The sequence below is a fragment of the Pomacea canaliculata genome, linkage group LG12, assembly GCF_003073045.1.
Source record: "Pomacea canaliculata isolate SZHN2017 linkage group LG12, ASM307304v1, whole genome shotgun sequence".
Classification (NCBI taxonomy): Eukaryota; Metazoa; Mollusca; class Gastropoda; order Architaenioglossa; family Ampullariidae; genus Pomacea; species Pomacea canaliculata.
Genome location: NC_037601.1, coordinates 6,189,244 through 6,211,014, shown reverse-complemented (window position 1 = coordinate 6,211,014; position 21,771 = coordinate 6,189,244). Strand labels below are relative to the sequence as shown.

General features: G+C 38.9%; 4 protein-coding genes across 7 annotated transcripts in view; 3 read left to right on the top strand and 1 right to left on the bottom strand.

Moving 5' to 3' along the window:
• The window catches only part of LOC112576542 (tyrosine aminotransferase-like), a 17,496-nt gene extending 11,526 nt beyond the window's left edge, over positions 1-5,970 (bottom strand). The window contains exon 1 of one of the 2 annotated variants that reach the window (XM_025259083.1): positions 5,624-5,970. The gene's annotated coding sequence lies outside the window, so the exon portion shown is untranslated. Of the gene's footprint in view, positions 1-628; positions 824-5,623 lie in introns of those variants that run through there. The other variant, XM_025259084.1, reaches the window with a different exon arrangement.
• LOC112576541 (sphingomyelin phosphodiesterase 3-like) lies at positions 5,945-21,771 on the top strand. Of its 3 annotated transcripts, none has more exons than XM_025259081.1 (9): positions 5,945-6,082; positions 8,754-8,884; positions 15,499-16,247; positions 16,574-16,750; positions 17,024-17,099; positions 17,972-18,112; positions 18,695-18,784; positions 19,059-19,303; positions 19,847-21,771. In XM_025259081.1, exons 3-9 carry the CDS (start codon positions 15,549-15,551, stop codon positions 19,931-19,933), a joined length of 1,515 nt encoding a protein of 504 aa, XP_025114866.1. In that variant the 5' UTR covers positions 5,945-6,082; positions 8,754-8,884; positions 15,499-15,548; the 3' UTR covers positions 19,934-21,771. The 3 variants fall into 3 exon arrangements, with proteins under 3 accessions (XP_025114866.1, XP_025114864.1, XP_025114865.1); XM_025259079.1 differs by lacking the exon at positions 5,945-6,082 and adding an exon at positions 7,954-8,525; XM_025259080.1 differs by lacking the exons at positions 5,945-6,082; positions 8,754-8,884 and adding an exon at positions 14,588-15,119 and having other exon boundaries at positions 15,505-16,247.
• On the top strand, positions 7,895-9,987 carry LOC112577330 (glutathione S-transferase omega-1-like). Its single transcript, XM_025260386.1, has 4 exons — positions 7,895-7,935; positions 8,303-8,525; positions 8,754-8,868; positions 9,869-9,987. Exons 1-4 carry the CDS (start codon positions 7,895-7,897, stop codon positions 9,985-9,987), a joined length of 498 nt encoding a protein of 165 aa, XP_025116171.1.
• On the top strand, positions 10,260-13,573 carry LOC112576544 (glutathione S-transferase omega-1-like). Its single transcript, XM_025259086.1, is given in 6 exon segments — positions 10,260-10,417; positions 10,752-10,857; positions 11,542-11,573; positions 11,576-11,763; positions 11,990-12,119; positions 12,523-13,573. Coding segments are annotated over 6 exon segments (822 nt in total). The 5' UTR covers positions 10,260-10,371; the 3' UTR covers positions 12,843-13,573.

Genomic DNA, 21,771 nt, shown 5'->3' with positions numbered 1-21,771 from the left:
ATTTCACCTCGTCGACCGTCGACAAGGGAGGGAGATTTTACACAGATGTCTGCCCACTAGGGGCACGGAGACTGATGAAACACGCTGGAAGAGCTCGACGATAAACTTTAAACATTACAACGATACCACAGCATATGGAATGGCATCAGGTGGAAACAGGTTGCCACCTTCAAAAACAATCACTGTCACCAGGAATGTACACAAATGTGTGCGTTGTGTAAGTCAAAAATTTGACCCCTGTCTGCATAGTTTAAGGGCACGGTGACCGTGCTCTCTCTCTCTCTGATGTTTCTCACTTTATGTGGCTGTGTACACCATTAATGGCCCATCATTCAGGTGTTCATTACAATTCCCTCAGTTTCTGTTGATGTTCTTCTGTAAGATAATGCTTGCTGTTTGTTGCTGTATATCTTACATAACTGTACTATCGAAAGTTAATTTTTATTGTCCACACTTCAGTTCATGAAGATGTTAATGATGATAGCTGCTGTTGTTCACGTTCTTTTGAGATGGGCTTAGGCCTACTCAGTAAGTTCTAGTTCTCTCCGTGGCGACACCCCTCGTACATTCACATGCCATAGAATTATTGCTGACAAAAAAAAAAAAAAAAAAAAAAAATGCGACCTACTGTTTTTCGGTGTTGAGTGTTGTCGATGTCAGAACCATTTCAGTCAAACAAAGCCAGACCAACGATGTCCAGTTGTTGCGCAAATGAAGGAAAGTGTTCGTGCCCAGTGACGAGGCGGAAAAGGACCCAGCAAGGACCTTAATTCCGTAAAACTGTCAGACAGTATTTCTAAGAATCTACTTGAACACCTCGCCCCCTCCCGCACACACTTCCTTCTCGGTTGTCAGACAAACAACAACCACCAACACAACGCAGAATGACGTAACAAAACAAATAATCACTACCATCAGTGATATAAGCAGCAATGCCTACTTGTCAGAGTCGAAACCATTTTATGTTCGTCAGACTTGTATGAACCTTCGTGATATCGAGAATTTGGCCTCTTTCTATGCATGGTACGGGGACAAGGTGACCATGATGTTTCTCCACGGCCTTTCATATCGGACACATCGAGCATGCACAATCGTGAGTCATCGATGAAAACATTCTGGGTGGAGCTAAACAAAGCAAAATTACATGACCTTTGACAAAAGAAAAAAAAAAAAACAAAACGGAGAAAACCAACCGACAAGAACTAATTTCTGAAAAATAAAATTTCTTTAGCCACTTAAGCATCTGGTTGTCATATCCTGAGGCTTTCATTATAGAATAACAGTGACAGTCCAGGCGCTCATATGTAAGAGATTACCCCCAAGTGGATGAGAAAATTTTGAATTCATTCTAAAGGGCAGCTTGAGTCCCTGAACGCAAAGTCTTTAGTGAAACATTTTACAAGAGCGTTTCCACACACACAGCTTCGAGAAATTTTGTAGCTTTGGCGGTTCTTATTGGCTCCTTAACCTAGTAGGTAAAACATTCCGTACGGGCCACTTTACCGAAACTAATATTTATATTTATAAATGGAATGGAAACACAAGCACTTTCGCAGCCAGAGGACGCCCTTGAACTCATCATGAACTTGTGAACTAAGCAAAACTCTTCATAGCCAATGCCCGCAACATTTCACACCAACCTTGTTGACTACTGATGCGTCAACAGAGACCAAAAGTCGCATAGGGTACAGCTGAGGATGTGTCGTAAGGTTCCAGTCGATTGACCAACTCTAAGTCAGCTTTGGAATAAACGAGTAAAATCCGCTGTATCCTCAAAATGTGCAGGGTGCTGAGTATTTGAACTTTTGACCTTTGTCTTAGAGTTCGTGTACCTCACCATTTCCCCCCCACCCCCTCAAGAAAGGACATTGCAAATCTCAAAGATATCGATGTAGAAAAGTCAGATACATAAAGACCCAGCTGAACTACGACATGTCAGTAGTACAAGGCTCACAACTTTTCGTGTTCATGTTTACATCATATCTCGAAATGATCTCCTTTATTTTGCCTTAGTTCAGAAGTGGAACAGGAGTGTCTGGGAAAGCTAGCTTGTGGCAACAAAGGCTTCCAACTTTATTTTTGCGACTCACAAGCGTGTGACCTGTTAATGTCAGCTCAACACCTTTCAGCTGTACCGTATGTTGTGGCAGTCGATCGTAAGGTACTCCCCCACCTCCCTCTCTGTCGGCCCCACTCTTTCCCTCAAACGCTGTTTCTCAGAAATTCATTTTGTTTTGCGAGCACTGACCCCATTGTTCCAAGGTCACCAGTGATCAGAAACTGAAATAGAATGAACTGTTTTAGCCTTGAGCCTCTGACATTTTGCAGAAACAATGTCGACAGCTTGTAAGGTGGGGTTTTCTATGTGTGCATGGACGGGGATATAAGTTCGTGATGTGTGTGTGTTTTTTTTAATGGCACCGATCCACTACGGGGAAAAAAAAATGAGATCATAATGATATGTACACCCGCGTCTTTGTGTACTTTCCCGTAAATGCATAAAGTGCTTTGAGTCCAGTCGAGAAAGTTAGTTGCTGAATCATTAGCACTTTAACATAAGGCTCATCGAAAAATTAATCGGAATCTGAGAAATGCGCCTCGCTGTTTAAAGCTAGGGAAAAAGTCGCGGTTTATAGTCCGACATTTACGGTACTACTACTACAGAGAAGGCTGCTCACGAACGTACACCGGAGAAACAAAAAGTCCTTACATCCACAAAAGGTTATATATGACAAAAGGATAAAGTGAGAAAGGATGACTGAAAGGAGAAATGATGACATGCTTTTCATAACATCTCTTTAATAGTTGCAGGATAATATAAACGCACAAATATTAGACGAAAGGGTAATATCTATATAGGGATTGCAATGCGATGATAAAAGCAGACAAGAGACAACAATGTGCATATTACTCAGAGAAAGAGCTTGGGAAAGATGTCTAAATATGTCTGCACAGACGAAAGAGCTCAGAATTATGGACTCAGACAAGAAGTGTAGGAAGAAGAGAAAGACCTAAGACGAGATAGGGTTAGGAGATCATCACAGAAGGCCAGGACGGACACAAAATGGTTCCATCAGCAAGTAAACATTGTTAAGGTCTTAAGACTTCGTCTGTACCATGACATTTTGCTGATGAGATAGCATTCCCTAAATAAACAAAATGCTGTACTGTTCTTTTGCTTACAAAGTGACGCTACTATTGGCTTCGAACAAAAGAGCAACAATGTTCTTTGTTAAGACACCATCGCTTGCAACGTTTGCTTGCGAGACTTTTTCTGACATACTCAGGGATATTAAGGTAATGTATGATGATATACAACACAGTATCCTCGAAATGTGGATTTTTGATTAATGTTTCATTTAGTTCTGAAGTGCGAGTAAATTAAATTATCAACCTAACGATAACATCGTCGACGAAGTTCGATTTACTATTTTGTTTCTTGTCTGCCTGTCTGTCTGCAAAAACGCGCGCGCACACACACAGAGTCTAACAGTGCTGATGACGCTTCCAATGAGTTCAGTTGTTTGTTTTTTCGTGCAAGCCTATAGTGATTCCATCAATACGGCAATACCATACCTTGGTGCAGGCATGTGTACCTGACCCGCAGCAAACTCTTTTGAAACAGTTGACACAAAGTGACAGGCAAAGCCGCGACATTTTTTGCCAGCATCACAGTTTTCAGTTCAATAACAGTAACTACATTTGCACTACTGACTTCTTGGAGTGTTCCAGCAAATATTGAAATAGAACAAAATAGATAAATCAGCAAACAGGGAATAAACGTACGAACCCTATGCCAAAGGTAAAGTGGGCAACTTACAGAAATCACGAACTCGCAGATATAAAATCTTTCACGGGAGGTAATCACAAAGTGGAGATAAGTCTGTCGCGGTCTGTCGTCATTGCGTTACTAGACAGCGCGATCACGATTTTTTTTTTTTTTTTTTAAATCAAGAATATGGATTTCTGCACGGTTGAGATTTCAGTAACGTAAACATTCAATATAAGATTTTCAGTTTATTTTGTATTCCTCTCTAACGGCTGTCAGATATGTCAGCCATGCTATTTGTTATTTTTGTACTTGTGTTAGAATGTTTCGAACTGCCGATTTCTATTGCTCTTGTACTTGATAAATTCAATTTCAATTAAACTAATATAGTGTGAATAAACGAATGAAAACAAGTGCACTTCACACTCTGGCAGACGGGAAGGTTCGAAGACGTCCACAGGCCGTACTTTGCCCACCCGTGTAACTCTGGGACAGGCGTATACAACATGATTGAAACTGTTTTTGTCCTTGATTGGTAAACTCGTAACAACGGATAAACGAGATGGACAGCACACTCTCTTTATCAGATTTATAAATAGCTGGTGTTAATTAGCTGTCTGTAAGAAATAGTTGTCAAAGGCTACAGCCTATGTGACACATGAAAACGTTAATTTGGCGTCTATATGACCGCCGTAATAATATAGCTTATGTGGCTGCCATGTCGTTATAAGTATTAAAATCCACAAACTATAAGAAACAGTTATTTCAAATAATGTTAGAACTGGCAAACTGATTGAATTAGGCCTCATAAATAGTTCTCAAGGTCATAGCCAACATAAGATGCGGAAGCATAATAATTAGGCATCATAAGAAATAGCAATGAAAGCTACACCCAACCTGACATAAAGAAATATGTTAGATGGAAGCATCTATGTGCTTCAAAGACGACACGGTTATCACCTCTCACCGTGCGCGTTACGATGGACTTCTTTGATGACTTTCATTTTGCGAACGACGGAAAGAAGTTATTCATTGGGAATTGGAATCTGTTACGAAACTAAATACATAACAGTACAGCAGCTAAAATGTGTACTACCGATTTTGGAACGTGTGTATGTGTGCGCGCGCACAAGATACGTGTTTGGATATACTGTCAGGTAAACGGCAAGTAGCAAACACACAGTTTTGTGTTGTGAAAAACTCGAATGCAACAATAAAAACTTAATTCCCATTAGAAGTAATTTTGCATGTGGTTTGGAAATCCTTTGAGATCTGTTGCTTGTAGTTTAGATAAAAAGTAAAAAGCTATTGTTTATATATACTCAAGGTTTTACGTTCATATGTTTTACACATTGGGTCCTTTATACATAGATTTGATGCAGTCACATGATTGTTTACAAGTATGGGCAAGGACAGTATCGATCAATAAATCGCTTCCACATTTCATCGGCACAGCTGGCTGTAGTTCTTCTACCTGCACGTGTCACGAAGACAGACGTTTTAGCCTTGTCCTCTTCTTCACCTTTGCCATCGAATGATGTTTCAGTGATGTGTCTCTCGTAACACAGACGACTGGCCAAACTGTGTACTGAAATGTCGCCACTTACAAGTAAATGTTTGGAAGGATTTGTGTTCCGCCGTGAGACATGGCCTTGGCTGGTAAAGGTCACATCGGGGTCACACTACCTAAGCCTTGCCAACTGGTCTTATTGTCTTATTTTGGGGGTGGATGGTCATCGTCCATGCGTTCGCCACGGATCAGCGACTACGGGTAGCGTGATACTGGGTTCTACAGTGAACGTGAAGCTATTTTTCTAGACCCCACGCTGTTTTCACCTGTATACATGTACTTACCTTGCCAGGTGTGCCAGGTGTGCAGCGGTTCTAACCGGTGCCAGGTCCCGTGTGATGGTTATCAGTCTGCAGTCAACCACGTCAACCAAAGCACTGATGATACAGGAAAGATGAAAAAGAAAAAGGAAAAAAAATATTCCAAAACTTTGGTCACGTGACTGATGGTTCAGCACATGTACATCGAACTCGATTGCACGTAAGGTAGTGTTGCAGAAGAAGGGAAGAGAACTAGTTCCGCTGGTCAATGAAGATTTATGATGAGAGAAATTCGATGCATAAAAAAAGCTGCCCACAGTTCAAGCATGCACAAGTCCTCCAACTGAGGACTACATGCACGTACCGCTGTTCCTACGGCAAGTCGACCTGTTTACGCCACTACGACTTTGCCAGTTGGTCACCTTGACCGAGCTCGACGTCCATTGGCTCGAAAGAAGGCGACGCTTCTGATTGGCTGAAAAGGTGGGCAGGTCCTGGTACGTCATGGCTGTGCGGGAGTTGACAGTCACAAGTGTAAACGTTTAACATACTGTAAAGACCCTAGCCTGTGTTGTTTTGTCGTGTACCTGAGACACCACACCTAGGCGTAGGTAACAAGGGTCCAACTTTAACCTGGAAATGAACGTTAGAATATCCTTAAAATTTTGCCAACGCTTCTTCTTTCATTTGAGCCAAAAACGAGATTTGTGTTGTGAAAAAGACGCGGACGGGAGTGGCGAAAATAACTGTATACGACCCTTGATCATTTCTCTCAACACTCACTGGCACACACACGAGCAAAACACACACGAAAACACTCAATCACGGCCACACTCATAATGGTAAACCATTGGTCATTGCTTTAATCTTGTTCAATCTGTTCGTCTCTTTCTTTAACAGAAATAGAGGCGGACATATAGTATAAGTATATTGTAATTATCGATAGCAAAATATATATTTGTTACAGGATTAAGTTACTAAACATTGTGACATAAGGACTCGACTGGCTGTGGTTGTTTTGATTGTATACACTTCTTGGCAGCAGTAACCTTCATACATGATGCAATTACCTCTGCACTTTCAGTCTTCTATAAATAAACTGTCATGTTCAAAACAAAAGAGAAGCTAGTGCACCGATTGCAAGGTGGGTGGGAGTAGGATGTGTGACACGAAAGAATTGTGGGAGGGGTAATCCGCAAGCTGTTGCATGGGTTCCCTGGAACAATACACCTGGCGGTTGTGGAAGCCAGGTGTGTACACGAGGTGATATTAGACTTTATCTTGTTTGAACAGCTTTAGCTTGGTTTTCCTTGTCATCTGGTATATGCTGTTGTGGTTTAACCGTGCCAACAACAACTATTGCTATATCACACGGATCTGCGAGACGGTATAGTGTCAATGCGTCTGTTAACAGCGTTCACTTCCGTTAATAATGAGCGATGAACACATTTCCTATTTAAAGATACAAAAGGATCTTTCAATAATTATGCCCGTGTACTCTACAGGTTAATAGATGTCCATAACACAACTGCTGTGGTTCTTGTTTTCTTAGAATCTGTGTCGCCGAAACAGCAGTCTGATATGTGGTTGACGGGTCGAGCAGGGAAGTGACGACGGACCGGCATTTAGATGAGAAAGTCATCTGCAGAGTGCCGTGAATTTCGACCGGACTATACTGCCCCTCATCTCACCACAAACGCGGGCTTGTAACATCGCTGATACGCTGTACTGTATTGTATAGCTATATCTGTTCTGTAGCAGAAAACAACACACGAGGTGTGTTTTAATTGTTTGACCTCAAACGCTGCTCCTACAAAAAGCCGATCGTCAAGCAACTACAGTAAGTCGGTGAGCAATAATATAGGCCTTTAAAAAAACAGAGCGTAACCTCCTCAGACACAGTGGATGTTTATTTGCCGAGAGTCCTTGACCTAGGGGATGGTGTCACTGTCACCACAGAAGTACATAATTTGACACATTTGTGTCACTCAGGCGTGTTTTTTTTTTCTTCACGGTCGGACGGATGATGCTGTTCGACATCTGGAACGGCGAGCAGTGCCCACAAAAAAAGCAGAACCATTGAGAACACAATTTAAAACACGTACACTGGACAGTGTGAACTGCAAGGACAATCCAAAGCAATTAAGTTGTATATGTATGCAGCAACACCAATTTAAATAAACACTGCAGAACCGCATAATAAATATATGCACAAATGATCACATTTTTCTAACTGTGCACGTTAAAGTGAGTGAGCGCCCGCGTTACGGTACGCAGGGCTGGCCTCTCCGCCCAATGCCTTCACCTTCCCTCGTCAAAGACCCATATAGCAAAGGGCATAGGCAGTTTTCCAGCCACAGGCCCTCGATCTGCTCCACATTTGAACACACAACTACTATAGGTGCCGACGCCTCCTCTTATTTCTATAACAGATCACAAAAACTATAGTGACATTTGTTTCCGACAATAGTTTGCTATTGACAACACCACATACTGCTGTCACCTTACTGGTCATTTTCTGGAGCACACAAACCATGCACAGTGTTTCAGGCAGAAAACGATGCCAGCATTTTGAAAATAGCAATTTTATTTTTCAAAACAGATTAAACTTCTAACCTCCATCAATGTGCAATCCTTATTTGAATAATTACAATATAAAATAGCTGTCATGCACAGTTAAATTTTGTCATATTTCTTTTTCAGCTATGAAACCATAAATGTACACTTAAAACGCAAACCAGACTGGCTATTAGCACGCAACCCGAAGGGTAGAGTGCCGGTTCTTGAATTTTCAGATGGTCGTATTGTGTTTGAGTCCGTCATCACATGCCAGTATCTTGATGATGTCTACCCTCAGGAACCTCTGACCCCAGCTGACCCATATCAGAAAGCTCGAGATCGTTTGTTTGTGGACTATTGTGACAAGGTTTGCTTGCTATATAATGTAGTTTTCGAAAACATTCATATCATATACTTGTCCTCTATAATATGAAAGAGCAGACAATGTCATATTCGAGTAGCCATTTTTGTATGTGTGCATGTCTGTTCAATGAAATAGTATGGCAGACTAGCTTCAAGTTTTGTAAGGGCTCTTGGGTAATGTTCGCCATCCTTGTGCTGCCAGATGAAGACTTGTTCTTTGGATTCTTTGCAGTTTATGATGGCCATCTACCAGCTCTGGTCTTCAGACAGCAACAATGAAAAGGGCAAAGCTACCATCCATGTAGGAATGCAGATGTATGAGCAAGAATTGACACAGCGAAACAGTGGTCCATTTTTTTGGAGGTAATTAAGCACATTTCTGTGATTTATGATAGAGTACATATTCCTCTGTTCAGTCAGTCATTTGTCCCTTGACTGGTACCTGTTAAATGAGGGGAGCATATGGACAGATATGGCAGCTGACAAGGCTTGCCACTCCTGTTTTGTCCAGTAGTGAGCAGGTTCTGTATCTTGTAGTGCTTTATTACCTACTAACAGATCTCTTTCTGCAAAGTGTAGGTTGCAAATCAGCCTTTCACCAATAGAGATGGAAGTGTGGTGTTCATGGGGGGCTTCATGCATGATGTTCTCTAAGAAGATGTTGATCAGCATAGGTTATTGGGGGCATCCTTGATGTACACCTACTGTCGTGCAAAGTAAGTTTTCCTTCGGTTATCCCGCTTCGATGACTTGGATAAGGCCTTCTTCAATGTGGAATTTTCCCATCATATTACTAAGCCCTTTATACCAGGCTCTGTCCAACAGGTGCTGAAGATGCATCTCTATCAGGATGCGGCAGTTAAAGATGTGCTCAACTGTGTTCCTACCTGGTCTGAAGCCAGCCTGTTCTGCTAGCAATTCCTCCACCATATTCCTCCATTAGCAACATAAATCACTTTTCAAAATTTCTCTAGGTTTTTCTTGTCGACGATACCGTCAGAGGATTTTTTAAAGGGCTGAATTCCTTGCCTTTTGCACATAATGTATTCTCTTAATTTTCATATTTAGCCAGATCATTGTTTTTTTCTCTCATTGTTATCGACATTTGAAGATGGAAAATTAAATTTAAAATTAATAAAAGCAGCTTCATTTGCTGGTTAAACTATTTCTTTTTGTATGGCTTGCTGAATTTTTTTCAAGAATGTCTAGTAATGATATAGTTATCAACAGTCTACTAGCCAGAGTCAGATTTGAGTATGCTGTACATGTATTTCTGCAGGATTCCATGGATTCATCAGCAGTATGAACAGTGTATTCATTAATTGCTGACATTATACCTGCTTGCAGGAAACAAGCCTACCATGCTGGACTATCTTATATGGCCATGGTTTGAGCGTTTATCACCATTTGTTAATCCTGAAGTGATGATCACACCATTCTTTGACCAAGAACAAAACACAGACTGACTACCAGAGAGGAACAGGTGCTTTGCAATATCCAAGGCTTCAGAGATGGATGTCTTCATGGTCAAGCTACCTGCAGTGAAAGCTACCATGTTTGACCTTCATATGCATCACAGTTTTGGTCGCTCACAGATTGCAGGTGATCCAGACTATGATGTGGGACTAAATGATGAACCTCCGAGTTCTTTCCGAGGTTTTAAGTCGACGTAGTTGGCCATCTTGTGTCCAAGCTACCACGCCCTCTCTTCCTTTAGTTACTTTTGCAAATATGGAGATTTGAGAATTTGGCCAGACAAAGAACGCTAGGCTAGTTATGGTCCTTGGATAAACTAAAAGAACTTTGAACCAGGGACCATAGTTTACGCTTTAAACTACATCTCATCTCTAATGTCGAAGCAAGTGACAAAAATGACACAACGTACATTTGAAAAGGGTAAACACAAACGACACTGTTTTATTCACTATGCGAGGAGAGTATTTTTACAGTTTATATCTGGCTGTTATGAAGATGTCAATCACACGAAGGATGCCGAGTATTCAGTATTCCGTATATTTGCTCAAAGATGCTAGAATGTGCAGACGAGAAATATTCGTCAAATAAATAAATAAAATAAAAATATTAATTAAGAAATATTAAGTTACGTCAAGAATTGTTATGAGATTCATAACGTACCAGCGCAATAGTGGAAAAGCGGTGTCAAATTATTTGTACTATACGTATATACGACATAACTACGAGAAGTTATGTACAAATGTTTAAAACACAGGTTTCCCTTTTCCACCACTCACTCCTGGTATTCTGCGACTGTACAGCATGCGTTTTTGTCCTTACGCTCAACGTACACGTCTCGTTCTAGCCCACAAAAATATTCCGTAAGTTGATTTGAAATTTTATTCATAGACTAGTTCTTTAACTCTTCATTTCACAAATTGTAGGCTTTTAATGTTACTGACACAAAGTTATAACTTTGTATTACAAGTTTAACTTGTATGACGATGATTGAATGGGGGATAAGTTCAAGCAAAGACCCTGAGTGAGGTAAAGATTGAATCCAACAGAGGCCATAGGAACAGTGAACATACATATGGCTTATCATGTCTAAAGCATGTCATGTGGAAGACAGAACCTGGCCTCTCTGCCCAGTGCCTTCACCTTCCCTCGTCAAAGACCCATTAGCAAAGGGGCATAGACAGTTTTCCAGCCACAGGCCAGTGCAGGCCCTCTAATCTGCTCCACATTTGAACACACAACTACTAGATGCCGATTCCTCCTCTTATTTTATAACAGATCACAAAAACTATAGTGTCATTTGTTTCCGACAATAGTTTGCTATTGACATACCACATACTGTTGTCACCTTACTGGTGATTTTCTGGAGCCCACACACCATGCACAGTATTTCAGGCAGAAAACGATGCCAGCATTTTGAAAATAGCAATTTTATTTTTCAAAACAGATTAAACTTCTAACCTCCATCAATGTGCAATCTTATTTAAATAATTACAATATAAAGTAGCTGTCATGCACAGTTAAATTTTGTCATATTTCTTTTTCAGCTATGAAACCATAAATGTACACTTAAAACGCAAACAGACTGGCTATTAGCACGCAACCCGAAGGGCAGAGTGCCGGTTCTTGAATTTTCAGATGGTCGTATTGTGTTTGAATCCGTCATCACATGCCAGTATCTTGATGATGTCTACCCTCAGGAACCTCTGACCCCAGCTGACCCATATCAGAAAGCTCGAGATCGTTTGTTTGTGGACTATTGTGACAAGGTTTGTTGGCCATATAATGTAGTTTTCGAAAACATTCATATCATATACTGTCCACTATAATTTGAAAGAGCAGACAATGACATATTCGAGTAGCCATTTTTGTATGTGTGCATGTCTGTTCAATGAAATAGTATGCAGACTAGCTTCAAGTTTTGTAAGGGCTCTTGGGTAATGTTCGCCATCCTTGTGCTGCCAGATGAAGACTTGTTCTTTGGATTCTTTGCAGTTTATGATGGCCATCTACCAGCTCTGGTCTTCAGACAGCAACAGTGAAAAGGGCAAAGCTACCATCCATGTAGGAATGCAGATGTATGAGCAAGAATTGACACAGCGAAACAGTGGTCCATTTTTTGGAGGTAATTAAGCACATTTCTGTGATTTATGATAGTGTTCATATTCCTCTGTTCAGTCAGTCATTTGTCCCTTGACTGGTACCTGTTATATGAGGGGAGCATATGGACAGATATGGCAGCTGACAAGGCTTGCCACTCATGCCTGTTTTGTCCAATAGTGATCATGTTCTGTATCTTGTAGTTCTTTATTACCTACTAACAGATCTCTTTCTGCAAAATGTAGGTTGCAAATCAGCCTTTCACCAATAAAGATGGAAGTGTGGTGTTCAGTAAACGGTCTACTAGCCAGAGTCAGATTTGAGTATGTATTTGAGTATGTTGTACACGTACTTCTGCAGGATTCCATGGATTCATCAGCAGTATGAAGAGTGTATTCATTCATTGCTGACATTATACCTGCTTGCAGGAAACAAGCCTACCATGCTGGACTATCTTATATGGCCATGGTTTGAGCGTTTATCACCATTTGTTAATCCTGAAGTGATGCCACACCATTCTTTGACCAAGAACAGAAACACAGAACTGACCTACCAGAGAGCAACAGGTGCTTTGCAATATCCAAGGCTTCAGAGATGGATGTCCTTCATGGTCAAGCTACCTGCAGTGAAAGCTACCATGTTTGACCTTCATATGCATCACAGTTTTGGTCGCTCACAGATTGCAGGTGATCCAGACTACGATGTGGGACTAAATGATGAACCTCCATTTCCTCATTCACAACTATGAGTTTTTTTTATTTTCGTTCAAATGAAAACTAATTTCCTACATTGGGCTTTCTACAATACAGATCGAGCTATCATATTTGATTTTGTTATCTGTTCAACCACTGATTTAAATAATTGATAGAAGGAAATGTTATTTTCCTTTATGTAACATGTTCCAATAATATGCAGAATTTCACATATGTTACCTGAGTATGTATTTAAGTATGTTGTACATGTACTTCAGCAGGAGTCCATGGATCCATCAGCAGTCATAGGGCACCAATTTTAACATGTTTAAAATCTTTATCCTCATTCTGTTGATCCCTTCACTATTAAAACTAGAAATAGTTTGCATGATTTTTTGTTTAATCCATAAGGGGTCTCCCCAGATCTCTTTTTTTTTTTAAATCAGGACCAGGAATGCTGAAATACCTTTAGTGTTAGCACCTTTGATTTTATAACAGGTATTTGTACTATAGTTGGAACTAGTCAACTTGGAGTGAGTCAGATATTTGTACATAAAGAAAGGCTTGCTGGACATGGTTATTGCAAAATGTATATGAAGGACCAAGAGTCTTTAAACTGGAAAGTTATTTCTGCATCAGTGGATCGGGGAGAGAGCAAAAAATTTTGAATGAAGGAATCTGATCAATTGGTCAGTCAGGGACAGACTTTTATTAAGGGCCTATCAAAAGTCCTATGACTTCTTTTTTGAAAATGTTCATAGCATTAAAATTATATTAAAAAATGTCACCAGAAGACTCAGTTTTGTATTTTCAGGGACATTGCATAACTTAATTATTTTCTTCACAAACCAGTTTATATTCTGACTTGAATTTCATCATAATAAAAAAATTATTTGGTTGACACAGACTGTGTTTAAATAATGGTGAACTGGATTCTCCTCAGCTGTCTCTGTCAGACTGTCTATATCCACTGTTAATCACAACATAATTGGAAGAATTAGATTTTATCAGCATTGGTCACTTAATTCACGATCTCGAGATGACTACTGTATGCAACTTTGTTCTACTGGGCTTACCTGTTGACTATAGATCGTGCACCTGCGAAGATCAGATGATGCAGAACCTTGTTATGCTGTTTGTGTGTATTTTGTGCAAAGCTCGATCTGTAAACCATAAAGAGTACGTCACTCTATAAGTAATCTTTATTACTGGTAATTATAGAGATGCTCGCAGATAGAGATCTGTACGCAGGCCAATCCACCATGTTCTGAATACAACACATCAACATTTTTTGTAAATGGATATATATATACGCGTCACGTCAGTGTTAGACAATGAAGTCAGATACGCACTTAATGCAGGCTAAATGAATATCAGAGCATCGACAACTGTTTGATGTTAATTAAAGTGATCGTCAGCATAAACATTTAAAACGAATCTCCAAACTAAAGAATAAAACGAAACAAAAGCTTTATCAATATCATGTCGTGTCATGGGTGACTGACTCGTGTGGGCCTGGGTCGATTCGGCCTTCTGTGTTGGATGCATGGTCGTGACTGGGTCGACTCAGGCGGTAGGGCGATATGTCTTGGGGCGAAATGACCTGTGATCGGTAAAAATAATTCAAGATGCGAGCGCAGAAGGAAAAATTCATGAAGCATTCAGATAATAAAAGATTGTGATAAAAGGACTTGGGAGTCACTTTTGATTCGAGATATCATGGGATATTTGAAATTTGTGGAATATATTTTTCTGGATGTGTACTCGCGCCATTTTATTAACATGGCTGCCTATGTGTAATGCTTGAACAACGTAAAGCTCTGTTTGGCAATGTTTGACTCAATGGCTACTTGTGTCATCGGCGGTCGATTCCTGAACATGGGTCGATTCCACTTAAGGTTTTGGGACAATTAAAAGTCACGGCAGGAGTCAATCTTACTCTAGGGGCGAAATCGATATGGCTAGGTCGAAGTTACGGATTTGGGTCGAAGTGACCCTCTCCTTGCACTGTGCAGCCTTCCTTTCATGCAAAACAACCAATGTCAGCGGCTTTCGGCAAACTCGATTGGCTATAAACTGATACTATATCATCTTCATCACAAACTTAATTTAAAAAATCGACCATTGACCGAAGTATGTTATGAACCATGCACTTGAAGATGGATATAATATAATAAAATACATATATTTATAAGTACCTTGATCGAATGACGAGATAAAATCGATCTTTGACCTAACGGCACGACCTTAACGGTGCGAGCACAAAGTTCGCAATGATTGCAATAATTCGCACCGTATCGAAGAGGTGCTGATCAGCGGTGTTTATTAAACAGGTAACAGCATTCATACTCCGTCACAATGAATGTGTCCGTCTTTCTCTCTATATATGTTTAAAAAAAAACCCACTCATAACACACGCATTGCTATTGTTCGCAGGTTATATGTGTATAAAGATATATAACTGTAATGTGTTTGTGCACGAGAGTCACCGCAGATGCAAGCCTCTTTGTTGTCTATGCATGCTAAGAACCAAATAATGCGAATGTTAAAATCTGTTATTTTAATTGCTTAACTGTTTTTATATAGTCTAGTAACAGTAGTAATATTGATGGAAGATTGTTGGTTTCAAATAGCAGAAATGTGCAATTGTTTTAAGTGATTTGCATATATAGCAGAATGGAATACAAGAAGAAATATTGTGTTTTATTTCAATTGCAGATTTGATATTTAAACTGAAGCTGTAATAATGATCTAAAGGGGAGATGATCCAAAGATCAAAGAAAACCATGACAACATTTACACAGCCATTTGATTGCCTTTCCTGGCCTTTTAACTGGCTTATGGTAATGGCCACAACCCTTGTTTGGCCTTTGCAAAGTGCTTTCAGCGGACTTATATCTTTGTTTTTACCAACAACGTATGAACTAAACAAGCCACATATCTTGCTGTTCCGAAGACTGATCCTTTTACCTGTATATCTTGCATTGGTAGTGATTTTTGCTCCGCTAGGACTGAGCTGCATCCCTCTTCGTTGCTTACTGTCATTACTGCGACATCCATTTCAGTATTCTGTGATAAAAACTGCATATACATCAGCATGGGAAAGCCATGTGTTGTCTAGTCTGGAGGGTTCTCAGTACAAGAGTTATCAGTTTGGAGTAGCAACAGCTAACGTTTGTCTTCTTCCTGAGTTTCTAGCAAGAATAAACAACATTTCACATGGTAGCACCAGAGCAAGAACCACAGGAGAACGGATTGTTGTGGACCAGTTCTTTTATGCTGCAGAGCAAAATGCAGTTTTTGGACTGAGTGGACTTAATGATGACCATTCTAAAAAAGTCCAAGTACACAACACTTTTGCAGCAGGTCTTGATGCACATTTTCCACAGCTTGACTTCCTGTGCTTACAAGAAGTTTTTGACTGGAACTATAACAAAATTCTTCGTAAAGAACTTCACAAGGTGTGGATGGTAACAGAGCTAATAACATCTTTAAACGCTAATGTGGATTTTGATTCTTTTGATATTGTGACTAGAGTTTTGTTTTATTTCTTAGATTCTGGAAGATGAAAAAGTTATTGAAGTGGTAAAGATTGGAAAAGTGAGGTGAAATGACCAAAAAAGGGAAATACAAATCCTGACTTCCACAAGCAGTAGAGATATAACCTCATAGAAAGTTTCTTGATCTTGAAATAGTGAATGCACAATTTAAGCAGTCTTGCTGTTAAGATTTTAAATACAGTTTAGGTTGTTAAACCTGATAGCTAGCCTTGTGTATTTGCTGACAGGTGTTTCCATACATTATTCATGATGTTGGCATCACATCAATGAAGAGTAACTACTTTTTGTTCAACTCTGGCCTTCTATTTGCTAGTCGTCATCCTGTGCTGAAAGTTGATTTCAAGTGTTTTTCAACCTCAGTTGCACAGTGTCGCTTTACCAGTAAAGGTCTGCTTATGGTTAAGGTAAGAATAATTCCCGTCCACACTTGTATAGGCTGTGAAATGCCTCTTTTAACAATGACATTATTTGCTTGTTGTTTGACTTTTGCGGAGTCACAATCTAATATTCTTTAATTGAAATACAGCAGTCCTTTCTGTATCATGTTCTTGTTTATTTTTCATGCTTTTATATGGGCGTCAAATAACCCGCATACTAAAAAAATACATAACTTCGCTTCAGAAAAATTTTTAGTTGCAAAATGATTTCTAAAAATATATTTTTTGTGTATTTTGTAGGTACTCATAGGCAGTGAGTTGGCAGCTAAGAGGAAGGTTGGCTACATTTTCACTACCCATTTGCAGGCTTATCAGGGTGAGCAAAAGTGAGGTGACTAGACATCTTGATTAAGGCAGGGCAGTCACACCTTTGACCGCATGTCCTGTCTGCTCATAAAATGTTCCCCTTTCATCTAAAAAGTCATGTGCCTTATTTTCCTGTTGTAGTCTTGGTGTCCAGGAGGCCTGCCAAGCCCTCAGAGGTGGTGTACTGGTAACCAGATCTCTAATGTTGCCGAATTCTAGACTTCTATTGCTAAATAAAAATTTCTACTGGTAAAGGATCTTTAGTTTATTTCTTTTTAATAACCCATGTTGCCTCCCACCTGACTCCCTTATTCCTCTTTTGCCTGAATTCATTAGAACGTCCCAGGACCCTTTCTCTATTACTAGGTGGCTCGATCAGCTGTCTCCCTTTCTCTTAGTGAGTCCTCAGACACAGAGTTGAATGGTCGGGTACGGGGAAGCATCCCAAGTATGTACGTGGGTTTGCTGTGTGTGTGTGTGAGCCTGTGTGTGTGTATACGAGCCAGTGTGTATGACCACATCCCATGTCCCTTCCTCTGTTGCTATAAAGTGGCCCCCCTCTCCCTCTGGGCAAGCCATCGGACACAGGTCAACAAACCTAGCACTACTGTGACATCCTCAGTGTACATGTGTGTATATTTGTATTTGGCTGTGTTTGTGTGTGTGTTCATGCACGCACGTGTCATGTCCAATCCCCCATGCTGTATCTGTGGGTGCAGGAAATTAGACCAATGTAGTTTGATTAAAAGTGTATAATAAATCATCCATTTTTAAACGTAAGGTATAAGCTTTATCATTATTATTTTTTTAAACTAAATTTAAACTAGCATTAACTCCATTCTTTGCACTTGTGATACCATACAGTTTATTTCATGTATGCAGGTCCCCATTCAGTTCTATGTCAGCAACTGGATGAAATTCTAAAGTGGATTGAAGAATTCAGACAGGAAACGAAAGATGCCAAAGACAAGGTTCTCTTTGACATTTTGTGTGGGGACCTCAATTTTGACAACATATCACCAGGTAGTTTACTTTGGTGCTTAACTTATATTTTCAATAAGCTGACAGTTTTTACTTAAATTTCAAATGCTTTTTAACTCTGAGAAAGTAGAGTTGTTTCATCATAGTATAATCAACATTACTTCTTTGTAGCTGTTATATATAGTTTCTTTAGTATAAAACTTAGCCCAAACACAAAGGGAGAAAGAAGTTATAAACTATATTAACGTATAAAACTGATGATATTGACAATACAGAGCACAGATTGACTGTAAATGGTTTTATTTTCCAGTGCTAACATTTAAATTATCTCCCCTCTCATAGTCAGCTGGAAAGAGTGATGACTGGAAAACTATGTGTAACTCTGTAGCTTCTCTCTTTAAGCAGATAAAATAAAGAAAAAAGTCCAAATCTTTGTTAACAAATCCTCTAGATCATTATTCAGAGAAAAAATACATGAATGAAAACTAAGTAAAGATGTCAAAAACATAGTAACTTGTTGAAATGAATAAGAAAATAATGTTTTATTCTGAAAATACTAGTTGATTCTTCCTAATGTGATAAAGAGAACAAGGTAGAAATACTTGCTGTTTATATTTTCCACAGGTGATAAAGAGAACAGGGAACATGCAGTTTTTGATGTGTATACAGATCCTTGTCGAATGTTTCCTGGGAAGGATCATGATTGGACTGTTGGTAAGGATGCGAATATCATGGCATTAAGTGTAATGAAGGACAGACATTTTGTCAAACAATTAATTATCATTAATTTGGAGTGTCCCCAAAACTTCAGGCACAATGTTAAGTAACATTTTTTTTAACTGTCACAGAAACTGGCATCAGATTATTTTCTGTGCAATAAACATTGTCCCAAATAGATGGTAGAGTTTCCTGTGTGTTTGTTTGGCGTGTATAATATTGATTCATTTTTGAACTAGGAGTTTGTTTCTTTCCATTATTTGTCTTGCAGGGACAGAATTCAAACAGATTTTTATGCATGATCCTTCAGTGAAAAGTCCAGAGTCATTAAAGTCATCTTTGAATGACCCAGTCCTGCGGCATAGATATTTACTGGATGCAGACATAAATGAACAGTCCATGGACACATTAGTGAAGGTCAGACTAAAAACTGATGCGATGGGTAACCTTCTGACGTTTCCTTCAGCAGGAAAACGACGTATTGACTATGTGTTGTACAGGAGAGATACACCAGTGGTATGCATTCTGATTTAATCTTTTTTCTATCTTTTTATAGATATACATGCACATACATATTAATGGTTAATATATGTATGCATTTATGTACATACCACCATGGATGATTTTATATGCAATTGTGTGATTCAGTTGATAAAAGAAACAGTTTCTACAAAGTATTTTTATGGCACCTTTTAAGATTTTTTCAGAGCCTAAAACTTGCATAATGTTGATCATAGATATTTTCTGGTACAGATCATTTCAGATGTTACTTTCAAACTCTACAAAGTTTTCTAGAAAGGGTATTTCTGTTGTTTGCTGAATCATTACACATGTAGATTTAAGTAATAAGATGCGAAATCGCATTATTTTGTCTTTTTTGTCTGATACCATCAAGGCATAAGAGACTTTTTAGCCTAGGATTAGTTATGAAAATGTTGCATAGATTGCTTGAAGTACAGCTTAGTGAAGTAACCAAATGTATTTTTTTAGTGTGTGTGGGGGTAGTTTATGCACTTATAGTGTAATGTGCAATACTAGTTGTTGTTATTATTATTACAGGATGTGAGTGGTGTAAAATTCATCACAAGGCTGGCTTCACTCACTGATCATTTACCTGTCAGCATGACCTTCAGTGTTAAATTTTAAATGTTGACTGATGCCTGAAATTACAATTGATGGATACTTAGTGGAAGTGATGAAAATCACTCAAGAAATATCAAAGAATATTATATAGGATATACAAAAACTGTATTTTCATCATCAGTCATTTCTGTCTGTGAATACAATGTAAAGAAATGTATGACGAGCTTGCGATGAAGGACGTGAAACATATCAGACCATACACCTTGTTTGGGATTTAAATGCAGGAGGGAATTTCATGCAAGTTAAAGGCAAAGATGTAGAAGCCAGGACATCAACTTGCATTTCATATGAAGACAAGAAGCAAAAAGTCCAGCAAGCCTATTCTGAAAATAGCTGCATTTGATGCAAACTTGTTACTGGATGCAAGTTATTTGAAAACCTGTTTCTGTACTATAAATATTTCTAAGCATTATGCACTACATGCATGTTAAAGCAATTAGCAAAAATTAATATCCGTTATAGTAAGGTAAAAGAGGTCAGCTACTAGTCTTCATCCATTGTACCATGTGAAAGTTTTAAAAACTATAAGGCGTTATTCTGCAATAGCAAAGTTTTCTGAGAGAAACTGAACAGCTTTTTCTGCTTCTCCTCCCTTCTGTAACATACACTTAAAAGCAGTCCAGTGATCAAGAGAGTATTGAACACATCTGTTACAATTTTGCTAATTTATTTATACATCATCAGCATTTTTGAATGACCTATTATGATTTGTGTCGCTATTTTTATTGTTAAAAATTATTTCAATGAAGTGTAATTTTGTATTTTTGGTATTTAATTTTCAATCAAATTTGAGATTTGAGCTTAAATTGTTTTCTTAATATCATAGCACTTCCTTTTGAAAATAATTTTCTAATATATGCAGTAGTTTAAAATGATTTACTCTGAAATGGACTTTTTATGAGCATTTTACTTATTCAAAGAAGGCTTTGTAATTTTTAATAGATTTGTATTATGCATTATGATAAAGAGTGAGTGTCGCTGTGTTTGTGTGTGTGTGTTTAGAGAGTTATATGCTGGTTTAAATCAGAATATTACTTTATCTTCGATAAATAACTATTCACTTCAAATATATATAGTTGTTTGAAATTGTTCTGCAGTAGCGCTTTTCCTATTGACATCCTTGTTTCTGAAGCGTGATTTGGTTCTAAATGGCGATCCTGTTTGTATATCTTCTAAGCAGCAAAGGAAATTGACATTTAATATGCCGTGTACATCTTTTCAAGGTCATGTTTTCATTTCATAAGTCCTCAGAATTTTGCGGTGTCAGGTACCCACTCTACCTCTGGGTCAACTGGGGAAAGTAGACTAACACGTCATGGGTATCCAACTGCATGGAGTTGAACCCGTTACTCAAACCACTTGTCTGTTCCTGTCCCCATACCCTGTCGAAGTTTGGTGGAGTCTTTTTCTAGGAATTCTGTCTGTCATTCATTAGATTGAATTTTCACTCACCATAGCTACAATCACTGTTAAGTGACTGGTAAACTTTGTGATTGTCCTTCAATCTGTAGTCTTTACGTTGACAATGCGCTAAAGTAGTCTTGCTGGCCTATGATTTCCTAGAACAGACCTGGGAAGGGGCGGCCCGCCTCCTGTCTCATGCGGCCCCTTTGGAAAATTAATTTCCCACCCCTGTCCTAGAACTAGCTCAGAATTCCACTCAGACGACATACATCCGCGATGTAATGATCTGAAGATGTTACATCTATTTGATTTTTGCTAGTTTGAGTTGAACAAAACTATGAGTTGGCTGAAAAATAAAAATAAAATTGTCCATACTGTATCTTCAATCCCGCAGAAGCAAAACAAAAAAAAAAAAAAAAAAAAAATGGGGTCTGGAT

Bases quoted from the DNA above. Each gene is read 5' to 3' on its own strand.
- LOC112577330 (XM_025260386.1), top strand. From the start codon at position 7,895: ATGCCTTCACCTTCCCTCGTCAAAGACCCATATAGCAAAGG. The intron at 8,526-8,753 runs GTTTGCTTGCTA...GATTCTTTGCAG, and splicing joins TTGTGGACTATTGTGACAAG to TTTATGATGGCCATCTACCA. The intron at 8,869-9,868 runs GTCCATTTTTTT...ACCTGCTTGCAG, and splicing joins ATTGACACAGCGAAACAGTG to GAAACAAGCCTACCATGCTG.
- LOC112576541 (XM_025259081.1), top strand. From the start codon at position 15,549: ATGATCCAAAGATCAAAGAAAACCATGACAACATTTACACAGCCATTT. The intron at 17,100-17,971 runs GTGAGCAAAAGT...TCATGTATGCAG, and splicing joins CCATTTGCAGGCTTATCAGG to GTCCCCATTCAGTTCTATGT. The intron at 19,304-19,846 runs GTATGCATTCTG...TTATTATTACAG, and splicing joins ACAGGAGAGATACACCAGTG to GATGTGAGTGGTGTAAAATT.